The sequence below is a fragment of the Brachycentrus maculatus genome, unplaced genomic scaffold (genome assembly GCF_059751285.1).
Source record: "Brachycentrus maculatus isolate JH-2025_06_01 unplaced genomic scaffold, ASM5975128v1 h1tg000188l, whole genome shotgun sequence".
NCBI classification, from domain to species: domain Eukaryota; kingdom Metazoa; phylum Arthropoda; class Insecta; order Trichoptera; family Brachycentridae; genus Brachycentrus; species Brachycentrus maculatus.
The window spans coordinates 706,509-723,677 of NW_028280939.1; the positions used below are offsets into that span (position 1 = coordinate 706,509).

Below are 17,169 nucleotides of genomic sequence, written 5' to 3' on the forward strand. Positions count from 1 at the left end.
TTGTTCACTTTGCGTAATACCACTTTTAAAAGTGGTATTACACAAAGTGAATAATGAATGATAAGGATAGTGTTATAATAATATATGTCAAAAGTGATCTTATAACGAAGTTATTTGGATGTTATGTCTAACTTCATCTGAGATTACTTTACATTCAAGAGATAGTAAAACACCATTAAGCTAAATTATAAATTCCAAAAATACACCTTTGTGTTCAATATGTATACAAGAAATAAAATATTTTGTAATAGGAATCAATAAATCCATTTTATGATTACTATAATATGAAGTAAGAAGAACAATGTAAAATCATGTAAGTTGGATGAAGTTAGACACTGTAGGTTAAGCTGTCGAAAATACCGTTTGCCATCAATTCATTTGTACTTTTTTTTAAAATTTGTACACTGAATTTAAGTATACTTAATTTATTCTCTCATGCGGGACGAAATAAAATCATTTTACCATTTACCAATCGCCTTTAATAAAAAAGATTAAAAAGAATGACTAAAAGACAAAAAAAAATGAGTACATTGCTTCATATATCATGTGACGAGTCACAAGTCACAAACTTACCGATATAAACAGTAGTAGTCTTGACCCTCTGTAATTATATAAGATAGTTCCATGATAATGATTTTGTGCCAAGCAGCTAATTAGTACATTGCCAATATACAATATATTATACAGGTTTACGGTCAGTGTATCAGCATCATTATTCATCATTTTATTTGATTAAATCACTACATATTTTCGCATATTGATAATTATATCAGCGGTTCTCAACATAAAGCAATCTTAATTATTTGTCTCTACATTATCTTTTATTACCTAATGGGCATCCTGATTTCCTAGAGTGAAGAATATGTTATTAAAATAAATAAAAGCTTCAAATAATTATATTATTAATTTGGGTGGCTTGTGTTTAAAAGTAGGAATCAATTTATGGATGAATGAGTATAGGTTGAACCCGAAAACTCTCACTTAAAGTCTGCAACACTAACCACGGTAGCGCAACCAATCTATCATACACACACATATATATATGTATATATATATATATATATATATATATATATATATATATATATAAATATATATATAAATTAAGACCTTGTATATAATTACATTTTTGATTTACGGTACCTCGCATCTAAAGAATATTATCATTGTGACGGGATACACTTGCCTATTAAACCGACTGGTGTGTTCCTTTATTAATGGACTAGCATAAATCTAGAGATGCCCGTTTAAAAATAAAAGTGCTGATTGGTTGAACGATCTCTAAATAAGTCTAATTAGAAATGTGAATGCTGGTTTATTTCTGGTCCGAGGCCCCAGTTTTAGAACCACTGACGCATGTATGACAAATCAGTTATGGAAATAACCTGCAGTTTTTATTTTACCTAATATTTCCTTTGTTCGTTCGATAAAGGTTAAAATAGCACATCATCGTTGCTCCAAATAATAAAAAATTGTTAAAAATATAAATTTATTTGCATTTTAAATCTTAACTGAAAATTTATGTCAATAGGACATACATTAGTTTCTATAATCTGACATTTCACAAGGCTGATATGTGTAGTAATCTGAAATATGGCAAGTCAAAATACAACATGTCCCTGACAGCATTATCCGGCAATCACAAACCTCCAAGAAACCGTTGCCGAGCTGTCTGCTGATGAAAGTGAAACCCTGACTGCAGTACTCCGTATTGCGTGATTAGTAGGAGAATTAATAATAAGCTGTGATTTGTTCTTGTACTTCTACTTTATTTATTTTTTAAATCCCAATTCCTGACAATCTGCCGCGATAGTTTGTAATTTAAAATGCTTATTGACAAAACCAGTTTAGTTTTACTGTTTAAAAAAATATATATTTATAATGTTTCATCACTTTGGCTTTACTGGTTCTGCTTGTAATACTGATAAAGTGATGTGATTGTATATAAGACATAAATAACAGATTAATTTCATCATATTTATATATTACACAATATGATAATTTAAATTTTTAAAATCTACATCCTTATTTTGTTCTTCCCCGTAAATGTATTTTTCACCTAAAAACAATAAAAAGACAACAGAACTATAATTTTACTACAGTGTAGTACGAAATGAGTGTTTTCAATTATAATTCAGTTTTATTTTCATGTTGCCATGGAAAATTTACTTGATTACAATAATCAATTGGGCCATGGAGACAAAGCAGATAACTCCAAAACATAAAAACTATTTATTGTACACGTTATTATTTAAACTAGTTTTTATTTCTGTAGGTGTGTTTGCCTCATTATTTTTAGTTTTGTTAAAATTTCACAATAATGAAATGTCATCTCATTAAAAAAGTAAAATCCTTCTTATGCTAAGATTATATATTAAGCGTTTTAAGTTTCACTATATCATTAATATTAGTTAAATACAAAAAACAATCATATGAAGACGAGTAAAATGTCGGTAAATTTAATTTTTATCCAATATGGGACAACCAAATACCTGTTTGTTAAAAATGGTAACACTTTAATTCCTTCCAATAATGATAGAGATACAGTTTAAAAATGCAAAAGTTTTTAGAAAAGTAAATGTGTAACTACAAACATATGCTTTATTTTTCTCCAAATTATTATAGCAAGCATTCAAATTATTATGAATGCGATTTTAGGGTAAGGCATCATGCAGAGGCTGCTGTCACTAAGTTTTGGTGAATATAGAGCTTTGGTGCTTTTACCAACATTCACAGATGATTCAGTTTATAAAACTCATTTTGGCAAATTAGTATTACATTTGAAATGGCGCCCCTGATACTTAAAATTACAACAAAAAAAAATGCAAAAACAATGTTATGCCAACATAACGGTCTAATTTAATTTAATGTGTGCTAATCAACAAGTAGTTTTCCTCATTTAATTGTTATATATCTGTGTTAGAAGCAAACTTAGTATTATCCTTTAAAAATAAAGCAAAAGATTTAATAAAAAAAAGTAAAAATTTATTAAATCTTATAACTATTTAACATAACACATTGGTTATATCCCCTGCAATGGTGAGTGAAATGTAATATATATTTCAATACACAATACCATAATAATCCATCCAGAAACAAACAATAACAATCAAAAACTGTGGCTATATACATGGGTTTTTTTCATGAATATCTCGTAACTGGAAAGTTTTAATTTTGAAACTCACCTGTTTGAAAGTAATATGCCTTTATTATTCACCCTCATCGGTTTTAAAGCATGATTATCCCAGTAAAACAGAAATAATAAAATGTTTTATTAAAAACCCAGTCCCATACTGCATTTCATTCAACTCATTGTTTGGGATAGAACAAGTCAATGCATAAAGATAAAAACTAATAATTATGTTAATAAAATTAAATCATTCTAAAATTAAGGTTGTTTTTAAGAGTAATGGTCCGTCAGCATACAGAATGGTGCATATCTACGCTGCCATATTTCTAGACTGCATCTGCAGCTCAAACCTCCTGTTGGTGCGAACCCCCCTAATGTAGTTCCGGTTTTCCACCCTCTTCTTTTCCACAACAGACATCTTCTCCTCTCTCATGATGACCTTGCGAGCTTCGGCCTTCTTGCTGCTTTTGGCAATCGGCACAGGGCTCGCCTTTACGGCACTCGTGGCAAGCTTGAAACCAAAACGCGTAAAGCCCGCGTCGGCTGGGTTGTGAGCGAAGGGATTCGCTAATGTTTTGTCGTCCGCAACGGGTAACTTGCTGGTTGCTGAAATAATGAAACATTCAAAATTAAAACGCGTATTATTGGAAAATAAATCTATAATGAGACATTCAAATGAAGACAATTGCAATGCTAGTTCACCAAGATATTACAATTAAGAATCCATTTCAAGAAGTCGCCTTCACACATAAACCAGTAACATAAGCAGTTTGACTTTATATTTGGTCATTTTACGGACGTTTGATGTTGTTAACCTGGATATTTTGATACAATATTGCATTTATGGCCGTCAAGTTGTTTGGTTGATATCTCCTTAAGTAGGTTCTAGTATAAATGTTATTTTGTGATTTTTTATTCATATTATAATTCTGGTGACAGACAAGACAGGTGTGTGATTGCCAATCGACTGTCCTGCTAACTAACTGGCTATGACAAAACAGTTTAAAAGCAGTTATTTACATCCCAAAAAAGTTTAAAATACAAATAAATGTAGTTAGAGAGAATATTTATTTAAATAAGACTTACTTTTTTTTTCATGCGATATATTTTTTTTAAATTCAGGTTTTACAAATTGAGTTTTTTTCACCATCACTTTATTAAATGCAAAGTGTGTATGTTTTTAGAAGGGTAGCGGTTGGGTGGTTAGTGCCAGAAATCCTAGCAATGCCTTTTATAAATGCAGATACTTCAGTTTAAAAGAGGTATAAAATCTTCAACGTTTAAGAAAAAATGCAGTGCAGGAATTCTGGCCTGCAGTAAATACTAAATATAGAAAGTATATGCTTCTATTATAAATATGCGACTTAGAGATGAAAATATTTCTTTAATAAAATAGTCAACATGTATTTTGCTTAATAAATTTGTAAATATGCATCACCATTAGGGAATTTTAATTATTAAGAAATATTTCAAGTACTCATTTTTATTTTCTTACTCTAAATGTATCAAGACTCTGATGAAATATATCAAGTTGAACGCAATATTTTATGAGTAATTCTGAAAACATTTATTTATTCAGCTGTGTTTGAAATATTAACCTTTTTCATTGTCTTCTGTAAACATCTACTATACTAGGCTATAAGATTGTTTAATAAAAAATATAACATGTGGAAAGGATTGTGAAAATATAGAAAATGAATTTGTAATAAAACAGCTATTACTGCCATTATTATTGCGTATATAAAGCGATTTAAAAATTCAGTTTTCAATTTAAAATATGGGTAGGTTTTGCTTTTTGGTGTACATGAATTTGTTTATGATACCGACCAATTTGAATATATACAAATCGAAAATAACTAAGCTAGTAAATGTTTTTCATTTATAATTGGTAATTTCAAATTAAATTTGACTATAATATTATGCTAAAAAAATGTAAATGTATTTTGTAACATGTAGATATTTTAGGGAGCAAAATGACCTAACAAGGGGAATCTGTTTTTTTTTTTAAATAATATTTTTTTCATTTATTTAAAAAGGTTACTGAATTATTATTTGCTTACTCGAGATAATCCAAAAAGAAAGTTTTGAATTAAAGAGATGTTCTTTAATTAGGTCTGTATAATATGCGCTTGCATTCTTCAGATTTTTTTTTTGATGGATCGCATTTTTTTATTCGGAGATTAGAAATAGAGTATCTCTCATCACACAAGCTTGATATAAAAATACATATTTGTTTTCAGATGTGATGTGTTTAGGGATTGTGATTTTGATTGATTTGTTATCGAATCAGTAATAATTTTACGCTCCGATTGTAGGTAAAATGGATTAGATTATTTAAGATATGTCCACTGTAGTTGCTTCAGATTAGAATGTATGATATTGACTAATGATTACCCTTCAAGGGATTACTTACCCTTTTTTTTATCTTTTAGATAAAGCAAGTATTATATTTCCTGTATTTGTAAATAATATATAGGGTTATTTTAGTTATTCGAGCCTGCAATCTTTTGTAACAATTGTAGAGTGATAAATAATATGTATTTTTGTATTGTGGAAGCATCAGACATGTCACATTTGCTTCGAGCACATTTAATACTATGTCAAATTGTGTACAATACCGGTTTTAAAATGTCATTTGTATGTCAATTTATGTGTGGAAATTAGACAATTGGAAATAGTGTGACATGCTGCGTGGATTGTTATTATGTACCAAAGTCTAAAGATTAAATTTTATTAGGATATAAGTTTGTAATATTCTATTACATTTGTGTGCATTTAAACAATAAATTTGGAGAGTCCGGGATAAATCTTATACTCCGAGGTTTTCCGACTAGAGCTATTCTAGTAGACAGGCTACTGCATCACTATAAAGTAGGATGATGGAAACTATATGCATAGTCAGTGACATTTTCTTGCCAAAGCTTCGGGCAAATTGCGATACTAAACTATTCTATTTCTAAATTTAAGTACGCACTATCACCTCCATTGAATTAAAATCAAACTTCTTGTATACCTAAACTGTTCACAGTCTAGTTTTGCACATCATTCATATATTTCTTTGCACCGTGGAAACATTTCACCGGTTGAGAAAATCATGGCCAATTATATTCAAGAATATTTTAAGTTTTCATTTTATTGTTAATATCTTAAAAGAGAAGTTGATTTACATATTATTATTATGATTATTAAATTGATTTTTATGAAAAATATTTAATATCTATTGTATAAAATGATATGTTTATTTTTTTACTTTGAGATTGTACACCGAGAAAGCACATCCCCTACATATAGTACTTTCTATGGGAGAAGTGTGGGAATTGTTAGATTTGTATTTAGTAAATTACTTATATTTACTAATAAATAAAATTAATCATATTGTGTTGGATGTTATACTTTTAATATTGAGTGATAGGGAAATAGCTAGTTATCAACACGAGCTTTCCAATTTTGGCAAATTCCATTTGACGCATATTACAGTCACGTGAATTGCGAAGGTACATAGTTCCATGAATGTTTCCATCTGGATTCGTGTAGATGGAGTTGATCTCTCATTCATTGGGTTTTAGAAAGATGTACAAAGTCTATTTTGACGGGTGGAAGTGAGAGATAATTAGTAGCTCTAGGACATTGCCGTATGCGGGAGAACCTTTTAGAGTAGGCTAATAGATTGCTGTATGCAAAACATTTCCATACTATCTCGTATCGGATGGCACTTTGGTAAATCAACAAGGAAACTGTATTGTATCGTATGATCAACTAGTCTCACTAACAAATATAATTGTAAGATAAGAAATCTAGCTATTTTGCTGCATCCATATTTTTATTTGTAAAATAAAGATATTTGATTGATATTTCTTTTATTATTATTCCCTGGCACCTGACAATGTAATTGATTCTGTATTTTTGACTATCACAATGTAGAGATCACATTTGGATCGAGAATGTTGCCTGCTTAACAGAACATATTGGTTTATGAATTCATCATTATTAAGTTGTCTTGCATATTATGAGAAGTTATCAATTTGTTATGATGGACTTGTGAGAATCTCACAAACTGGAGCTATACTTACAAGAATTTTCAGAACTGGAGTAAGAACTGATTATGAGATTGCATCTTTGGCAATCATAAAGGAAATGTAGTACAAAAGAAGACAATACCTATCATAATATGTATTAATAATACCCATGATTGACAATTACACTACTAAAATTTTTGGAACTCGTAGATATGTGATCAATCCAATGACACTACAAACGAGTTCACAACAGCCATCTATGCTGAATTGAGATAGCTTTTATTTAGCAGAGACCCCATTTTTACTTGGGTGTATTCAAGATCCAAACCCTGGATTGTTTTTACATAATGGGAAAAGGCTGAAAACAACAATTCGCATCTATGTGGTGTACTGATTGTTAGGTTAGGTAAAGTATGGTTGCGGTACACCTATGAAGTTTTTGATTAGATTCTTGGAGAAATCAAAATGAAAAGATCATGTACTCAGGTCTACTTACTTAAGTTTTTGCCAGGTTGTGGTCCCCTGGTTATGTCTCGTACTTTTGAATCAGAGTTTCTGAGTTCGAACCCACTCTACCACAATTCGATAACTATTTTAAATAATGAACTGCTAAGGCTCACAGATATAGTATTAAATTGAAGTGTTTTTGTAAATATATAAAAAAAGAAAAAAAGTAGAACTACACATGTGGATTATACATTGTATATCTAAACATTTTTTTAGATGACATCCGATTACTCTAGAATGAATGATTGCTCTGATTTTGTGAAGCTGCAAGCTTATAATCAGTCTTGTACAAAGAAAATAAGAGGACTTACATTCAAGTCCGCAGGTGAAGGTCTTGGAGAATAGCAGTTGGCGCGCCCTATCTTCTTTCCTGGCCTTGTTCTCCACCAGCGACTCCATCTGTGCAAACTGCTTCTTGTGGAGGGAGGCGAAGTCGGGCATCTTGCTGCGAGACACGGGGGCCACGGGGCGCAGTTCTGTCTGCTTTGCGGGGGTCATACGGCTCAACATCGCTTTCCCTTTTCCGTTGTACAAGTGCTTGCCTTGGAAACAAAAACAAATGTAAATCAATCATTCCGTCCAAGCAACACATGTTGATAAATTGAGTTGCAAAACATTTAATTTAAATTGGCCCTTAAATATCTTGATAATTCAAAGCGACAAATTAAAAATGGTGACATAGTGATAATATGTGCCCGTGTCATCAGTATGGGAAACCTCAGTGAGGGCACATTACTGTAATCTGTAATTTGTAATTATGTATATGATGATAATAATAAAAAAAATTATTATGAGTTGTGAAGATACTGTAAAAATAAGATGAAAATTTTCATCAAATGTTTGTTTTGAAAAATCTGTTTCTCAAATTCAATTATGTACAATATTGAGTAGTCTATTCTAGTTCAAGATATAAACATTTTTTAAAACTTATTACGATGATTTATTTATGTTAGTCGCTCCTTAAAAAAATACCTAGTAAAAAAAGTCAATGAGAAAATAATTGGTAAAAGAGTGTCAGGTTGTGGTCCCGTAGTTAGTGTCGCGGACACTTGAGTTTCTGGGTCCGAACCCACTGTACCACAATTTACTACCTATTTTTAATAACGAGCTGCCTAGGCTCACAGAAATAGTATGAAATCGAAGTGTTTTTGTAAATAATAAAAACGTAAATATTTTTCTTTTCAAAAAAACAAAAAAAATTGCCGTAAGAATTGAAAGGCAAAAAGGGTATTTTATTTTTCTTTTACATCCAAGCCATAGTTGGAATTGAAATAAAAATTAAAATCATTGCGGGTTTTTTGGAATTAACATATCATCCGCTCCATAATCACGATCCCTTCAATCTGCGTTTTACATAAGGGAGTATTTTTTTAATGATTGAACTATCAAGCGCAATTTATCAATTTCAAAAATACACTCTGGTGTTTTGATATGTATTTTTGCTTGATGATTAAATTCATAGTATTTTTACTCTCTTCTGTAAAGTAAGCACGGATGGAGTTGGGCATGTTACAGGTTGAGTTGACCACATGTACTCGTGTCGGTTCTAGTCTACGTACCTACAGATCCGGGAGTCTTGGGCTTCATTAAACGTGACGGGCTCACCGGGGCCAGTTTGGGTATCTTGCCACGCCGGGTATCTGCATCACTCTGCGTTAGCGATCGTTTCCTGGTTCCGGTTCTTATGTTTGCAGGCCCTACACATCAAACATGTATTACACACAATGTTAAATAACGTATCAATTAAGATAATTATTATTTTAATCTCAAAAACTTTCAAAATTCATTTTCATGTCCAGTATTACTACAAATTCATGATAATATAAATAAAAAAGCAAAACTTCTAATATAATAAATAAAGTTTTAATCAACAACCAACCCTTTTACATTTCTGCAGTAATCTATAACTGGCTTTAAAAATGCTTTATTATTTGTATTGCAGTCAATTTCTTTAAATAAAAATATAAAACAAAAACAAGAATTCATTGCAAGTACTATTGTCAAGTATAATCAAGAAAATATTATACATTGATTTATATATATAATTATTTTAATTCTCAAGTCTCGTGTCATAATTTCTATAAACTCAATGAGCAATTTCAGTGCTGCCTAGAATTGAATTAATTTTCTTTCTTGTGCCATGTAAAGAAACAAAAAATTATTACCAATCATAAATGTGCCCCATTTGAAATCTATGAGTGCATATTATGTCTATATACAAAAGAGTGAAAGCAAGCATAAAAAAAACAAAGTGAAAACATATAAGATATCGCTCACTCCTTTTAACGTCAAATATAAAAAAAACTAGATTTTTCAGGAGATTGTTTTTAAAGATTAAAAATATAATAAAATGTATTAAATATGAATATCAAGCCATTATTGAAGCTTATTGAACTTTTTACTGTGCAACAGATTTTTAGGTAAAACCTGAATGTTTTTTCTCCATTTGAAAAATATTAAGTATATTAAAAAAAAAATTAAACAATACCTTTTCGTCAAAATGCAAAAGCAACACTTTCTGCCCTGTAGCGGGTAAATACATATTAAGTTAAAAAATGCCGCATTTTCTGGAGTATAGTACATTTTCTGGGCATTCCGAAAACATGCACGACTGAAAATTGTCGATTTTTGATATATGACGTTGTTGAAAGGAGTGAGCGATATGTTAAAAAATTAAAGTTGCATTAACACGACACAAAAAAAAAAGATTTTGAGCAAATTGAGAAATAAAAAAATTATAAAAACACTAAGATCTCCCATTTTTTTGCATCTCTCCATGCTATGTTCTTTCGCTTTAAACCAAAGTAAATTCCCGCACTCTAAATAAATTGTTATTAAAAAGGTAAACATATCAATAAAAAACAAAATATATAATAACCTGCATTTGATAGAACAAAACTTTTGTTAGACCCCTTTAAGTTGGATTTGACGATTTTACTCGCATTCGGTAGTTTTGATGCTTGTTTCTGATTTGAGCTACAAAAGTCCACTTTATTCTTAGGTTTGCTCGTCGAAACATTTACAAGTTCAACTGATACAGGATCTTGTTTCTTGATTTTCTCCAGAGAGTGGGTGACATTTAATGGGGTCGGTCTGGCAGGAGTGGATCTTTCTTCTGTTAATTTGCTCTTGCGGAGAGACTTGTCAAGCGGCGGCATCGGTGTTCGGCCGGCTGACCCGACAGATATTGCCCGGCATAATGTTTTAGGAGGTGTCCTGGTGAATGTGCTGTTGACACCTAAATAACTCTTGTTCATACCCGAAGACTCTTTTCGGGGAAATAGTTTGCAAGGGCTAGCGGCGGAAAACACGTTGCGGCGCGAGAAACTGCTCTGATCGTGAGAAATGTCCACATTTTTGTTAAAAGTAGAGTTCATGTCAGGCACTAGTACCTCCTTTGTATATGTCCCTTCGCGTTTAAGCCCTCTGGTCCTTTTTTCCGAAACTTTCACGGGGGGAAATTCTTCAATTCCGGATATCCTCAGACTGTTTTTGGACCTTGTCATGAACTGCGCCTCCGGTAAACAATTTTTTTTAGAAGAAATGTCAACGATTGCCGAAGATTTCTTATTAAAGGAACTTTCCTCAACGGAAGAAATAGAATCATCAACTAAAATTGGGAATGTTTCATTTAGAACCTGGGACTGATTGGCATTGAAAGAACCCGATTTTATTTTTTTAGTATTTGTAAGTGATATATTTGTGAGTGATGTATTTGATTTGGACAGGTTTATGAGTGAAGAGTGTTTATTATCCGATATATCGAAGTCTTTTGCAGATGAAAAGCTGGCATCATCTTGGTGAGGTTCGGGTTCAATTGAGTGATACATTGTCTCGCTGGATACGCTCGAGAGGTTTCGAGAAGTATTAGCAGAAGATATTTTTTTTCCGGAAGTTTTTTTATTTGATTTTTTATTTTTACGGCCTTTACTGATAACCTGTGAACCGACTTCAGTAGGAAGTTTGCCATTATACTTAGCTCCTCTCCTTGTCTTGGGAGCGGATAGAACGACGTGATTCGCTGCTCCATCCGAAGAGCCTCGTTTGGAGGGCCTAAAATCGTCATTTGGTGTGACTGTTAATGTAAAAGATATATTTGGCTTTTTTCCACGCCTGGGTAGTTTCGTTTTCTTAATCGCTTCATTACTAGAAGCATTATCAATTTCCTCGTTTTCTGGTGATATATTTTCTTGATCTGATGTATTCGCGACAGTCTCTGTACAAGGCTCAGCATTGTCCACATTTTTATTTCTCCTAGATTTTCGAGTGCAAATCTTAACGGGTACTTTCGTATCGACACTTTTATTCCGGGGTTTATTGATAGCAATATCTTCTTCTATCATGTCAATGTTTGCAGGTTCCTTGCGAGAGCGTGCATTCTTGGTATATTTCGGTTTGGTGACGGGCGAAATGTTAACGGCATCAGGTTGGTTTTCAAGAAGTATTAACGGATTTTTCTCCGGTTTATGTGATCGCGTAGACCGTTTTAAATTGGAAGCTTGTTTGGCCACCACAGAAACTTCTTGTACATTTTCGATAGCTGACACGCAAGGTCCTCCTGAAAGCAACAAAACAATAAAAATCTACATTTGTATTTAAAATCCAGATTACGGCTCGATAAATGTTTAAATTTTGCTTACGTCTTGTAGATCTAGTAGACATTTTAAACGTCAATGCGTTAAACTGCAGTAGAATGAAATAAATTAAAATATATTTTGTGCCATAACTCTGAAAAGATGCGCAATATTGATGTTTTTCGGAAAATGTCACTAAGCCCAACAGCCAAACTGACCCAAACAAAAGATCACAGCGAAACGTACTTTTTCGAATTTTGAATTCTTTTCCATAGATCAAAATTGCCATTTTGCAACAAAATATGTAGCGCATTTCTAGGTAGGTGCCTAAGCTGGTTAGTTAAGTTCCTAAACACATAGACAGATACAAAAGCTAGAAATAATTTTATTTTCTAATGTTGGTCATGATTAGGGAGTTTCTCCGACCAATCGTTAACAACTTTGCGTGCGTACGTCAGCGCCGCTTTGAAGTTGAAGAAGTGTCAAATCGATCGCGATGGTATGTTATAAGTGATTTTTTTAATACAAATTTAAAGCCTAATTTTAATACGAATCATCACAATGTATGATTTTGGCTCTGGAAATTACTAATACAATTTCTTTCCATTTGCGGTCTAATGGATAAATTTTGACATCTCAATTGTTTCAGATTCGGTTTATACTAATCCAGAATCGTGCTGGGAAGACTAGGCTGGCGAAATGGTACATGAATTTCGATGATGACGAGAAACAAAAACTTATAGAAGAAGTCCACGCTGTTGTTACAGTAAGAGATGCGAAGCACACAAATTTTGTAGAAGTGAGTACATATTGCTGATTTCCTCTTCCGTTAATAATTTTGAGGATTGTAGTTTGAATGTGAATATTGTGCTCTAAATAACGGGTTACACATTTATTTACGTATAAAATTGCGTGTGTAATTTCGCGGGAACACCATTTTTATCATGTTACTGCAATAAAATTCAAAGATAACAAATTGTTTATCACAAAAGTTTACATTCCATATTACACTTATTATCTTATTAAACAGTAAGTGTATAAGTATATGGAGGAACCATTGAATTCATATACTGATTAACTTTTTATATCGAGGTATCTGATACTCAATATTATAAATTATTTTTGCATGTATTATGAAATGACCTCCAATCTGTTCCATTTTACAAGGCTGATCATCAATAGATGTAGGTCATTAGCCACGACTGAATCTAAATGATCTGTTCAAATACACACACCGAGAGACCAAATTACAATTTCGAGTGAATGTCATTCACGATCAAAGATACACTAAGCCAGTGGTTCTTAACCATGTTGGAGATACCGAACCCCCCCAGTTTCATATGCGGGTTTACCGAACCCTTAATTGGAAAAAAATATTGCTAGATTTATATATTCCTTTCAAATAATATACTAGATCTATTGGATAAATGAATTTATCATACGTCGTATCATTTTTCATGATATTTGATATATTCTTTCCAATACTATACTAGATCTTTTAGACAAATTAATATGTCACACGTTGTATCATTTTTCATAATATTGTACAAGTCGGGTGTGTGTTTCGCCTCTGCCGAACCCGGGAGGCTGACTCACCGAACCCCTAGGGTTCGATCGAACCCAGGTTAAGAACCACTGCACTAAGCAGTTGAATGGTTGATTCTTTGTATGATTCACTGGCTCACTGGTTAATAAAAATACCCATAATTCCCTTCCTATAAGGTTGCTTCGTCTCTGCGAGACATCTATAAATAATCTCCATAAAGATCCCTTTATCAAGAATCAAGGGGATAAGTCCAATATATGTATGTATTTGTAGAATTTAGGACTACATCATTTAAAATTACACAGATATAGTTAAAAAAAAAATTCACTTTATATTTTTATCTACTTGAATTTCTCTTTCTATTAACCTTTATTTATTTTAAAAAATATTAATGAGTAATATGTATTTACAACTTACTCTCTTTTGTGCAACTAAATATATATGAGAATGAAAAAAATATCTTTATGCAAAAGGCATTTGTGGCATTGATAAATAAATAAATAAATAATTTAATTTGTCATATTATAATAGATATGAAACAGATGATGCTGCCTAGTCATTAGAAAAATGTTTGTGAATTGTTATCGATTCGCACATATCTTTTTCTCACAATTATTTTTACTCCCTTTTCATACACCTCTCATGAGTCCCGACTTACCAACTTAGGTGCTCCTTCATTTGCTGTTTAGGTTTAGTTTCCTAGTAATGGCAAGTGGCGGGGACTTCCATTTATGAATGAATTACTTTATTTGCTTCAACCATGATTTGTTAGATGTGAAAATATTTAAAGTTTTACTACAATACCAACACTTCGACTATGTATTAAGATTATGCCACTTCTGAGGGATTCAACCATATGGCTCTGCTTTCTTAACTGTTGACTAATTCTGGGATATAATTAAGTGATTTAAAAAATGACAGCAATTCTTTAAACAACTCGCGAAATTCATTCTTAAATGGGAGCTTCCGCTGCTCGCCATTGCCACTACTGGGCAAATGAACCTTTAGTGATAAATGATGCAACTCATCTTGTACAACTAAGTTCCTTTTTCCCTCCCAATGATGATGTAATTGAAAAATATTGAATGTTGTTATAATGGAGTGTTCATAGTGTTGGTCGGAGCATGAAAATTGTTTTAACATTTATTTAGTCATTCAACACCATTTTAACACCTTTATGGCTCGATCTTGTATTATAACCCATGTGTAATCTATTATAATGTTGTGGCTCCAATTTATGATATTATTCTCTTGCTTTCAGTTTCGTAATTTCAAGATAGTGTATAGACGATACGCTGGCCTGTATTTCTGCATATGTGTGGACGTTAACGACAATAACCTCTGCTATTTGGAGGCCATCCACAATTTCGTAGAGGTCCTGAATGAATATTTCCACAATGTGTGCGAACTGGACCTCGTGTTCAACTTCTACAAGGTATACACGGTAGTGGATGAGATGTTCTTGGCCGGAGAAATTCGGGAAACGTCACAAACTAAAGTCCTCAAACAACTATTGATGTTAAATTCGTTAGAGTAAATTATGCTTTCTGCTCTGTTAAGTAGCGGTTAATTAGTTTTCTTGTTGTATATGTGACATACTACATTTCAGTCGTTTACACGTGTCAATAATGTGCCATCACTTTGATTTACTAACTTCTTAATTTTTTCAATGTTATCCACAAATTATTTACAATGATTTTTGCTATGTTAAATAATGTTTTCATTCTTATTTCCTTGCATTGTCAATCACTCTATAAACTCATTAAAATAATAATGTAATCGAACAGAAGTTGAATTTTCTCAATCTCATATATTGTTCTGTTAGTTTTGTTTTTATTAGATGGAGTTTGAATTACGATATGTAGTATGTCGGAATATAATAAAATGCGCATTGTTTCTTTAGTTATATAATATAGATACATACTTTATACTAGGCGATATATGTACATAAATACTATAATTATTTCTTAATCTTATGTTTAGCAATGTTACGAATGAACAGGCTGATTTGTGTTCAAAACTCATTCCTTTATATAAATATTTATTTAAATATGATGTAATATTTAGAATGTTTTAGTAAAGGATTTACATTGATGAATGGTACACGTAATAGATGCACTCTGTTTATTATAAGGATTTGTTGGTGTTGACTTAGTTTTACATTGGAATCTCTATATTGGGTACATTCTCGAATATATACATACATACATCTTTCCCAGGCTCTCTCTTAATATGCTGGCTCGTGCATGATTAATTTATCATACAAAATTACAATAATAGACAACTATTCAAATATTATTTAATTATTCTTTGTGCCCGATAGTCACAAGGATGTCAAATCTATATGGGCTATGTTTAGTGATTGAAGATGTTTTTTGAGTGATTTCAACACTCAAATAACCCTTTTTGTTGAATACTGATGAATGCTTAGTAAAACTACGTGTTTTATTAATTATCATTAATCCAAAACCATCACACATACTTCCCTCGGTAATAATTTTTGTGTAAAATAAAAGATAAAAAATCTTTCATCCGAAGTTATTGGATATAGCCCTTGAATGCTTAAATGGACGCTGGATTAGATATCTTTATGAATGATTTAATAACTTGTTAATTACTTTTATCCTTAAAATCCCATTGATTTAAAAATTGTTTGAAGATTCAATTTTAATAAACCATCATTCATTACATCATTCCTTAAGGAGGGAATAGCAGCATCTTTGGGATTGAGATTTTAGAAATGTCGAGTAACTTGCCAAAGACCGATGTAATTGAGCTCCTGTTTTTTTGACGTTTTCTTCATAGGCCCCTCCACATTTGTATCAAATAGTTTATATATTTAAAGTTCCTTTGATGTTCGATCCTACTGAGTACTTACACTTCATGATTTTGACAAAAAGTTTGATGCGTACAATTGTAATATTTAATTTATAATGTCCTTTCATGTCATTATAGCATACTGGTATATATTGTGTCTAGGAAATTTGGTGACCAAAAGTAAATGGGATTATCTTTAGTTCCAGTTAAACTTTATTAGAAATAAAAAAATAATATATCAATTCGGGAACTCATAATACATTAATTACCCATAAATACTCTTAAATGAAGCTATGTTATATAATCAAATGTATAATAAATATAAATATTTCTTAAATAATATATTTTTATTTTATTATTACTGTAGGTACCTACCTGCCTCAAAAAATTGGGTGAAGATAGTTTTAATGTGCTATAAAAGAAACTGGTCGGTGTAAATGTACAGTTTCTATCATTTTAAGTGAGTATGTAAATGCCACCATTTTCCAATGGGGCTGTAAAATAAGCAAACCTATTCAAACACAGCCCTAAGAAGATTGAACATGGTCCACGATTGTTGGCACACCTAAAAGTATAGAT

The 17,169-nt window shown here is 31.7% G+C and overlaps 2 protein-coding genes across 2 annotated transcripts; one reads left to right on the top strand and one right to left on the bottom strand.

Moving 5' to 3' along the window:
- Positions 1-2,825: 2,825 nt before the first annotated feature.
- Positions 2,826-12,471, bottom strand: Mink (Mitotic spindle and nuclear protein). The gene is made up of 5 exons (XM_088262723.1): positions 12,294-12,471; positions 10,532-12,211; positions 9,213-9,350; positions 7,965-8,195; positions 2,826-3,736 (listed from the first exon to the last, which is right to left on the bottom strand). Exons 1-5 carry the CDS (start codon positions 12,313-12,315, stop codon positions 3,441-3,443), a joined length of 2,367 nt encoding a protein of 788 aa, XP_088118849.1. The 5' UTR covers positions 12,316-12,471; the 3' UTR covers positions 2,826-3,440.
- Positions 12,472-12,589: 118 nt separating this feature from the next.
- AP-2sigma (adaptor protein complex 2, sigma subunit) lies at positions 12,590-16,932 on the top strand. Its single transcript, XM_088262735.1, has 3 exons — positions 12,590-12,726; positions 12,877-13,026; positions 15,035-16,932. Exons 1-3 carry the CDS (start codon positions 12,724-12,726, stop codon positions 15,308-15,310), a joined length of 429 nt encoding a protein of 142 aa, XP_088118861.1. The 5' UTR covers positions 12,590-12,723; the 3' UTR covers positions 15,311-16,932.
- The last annotated feature ends 237 nt before the right edge of the window (positions 16,933-17,169 follow it).

Excerpts from the sequence above, each read along its gene's own strand:
- Mink (XM_088262723.1), bottom strand. The coding sequence starts at position 12,315 with ATGTCTACTAGATCTACAAGAC. Across the intron at positions 12,212-12,293 it reads GTCTACTAGATCTACAAGAC|GAGGACCTTGCGTGTCAGCT; the intron begins GTAAGCAAAATT and ends TGTTGCTTTCAG. Across the intron at positions 3,737-7,964 it reads CTTCACCTGCGGACTTGAAT|CAACCAGCAAGTTACCCGTT; the intron begins GTAAGTCCTCTT and ends TCATTATTTCAG.
- AP-2sigma (XM_088262735.1), top strand. Across the intron at positions 13,027-15,034 it reads AGCACACAAATTTTGTAGAA|TTTCGTAATTTCAAGATAGT; the intron begins GTGAGTACATAT and ends TCTTGCTTTCAG.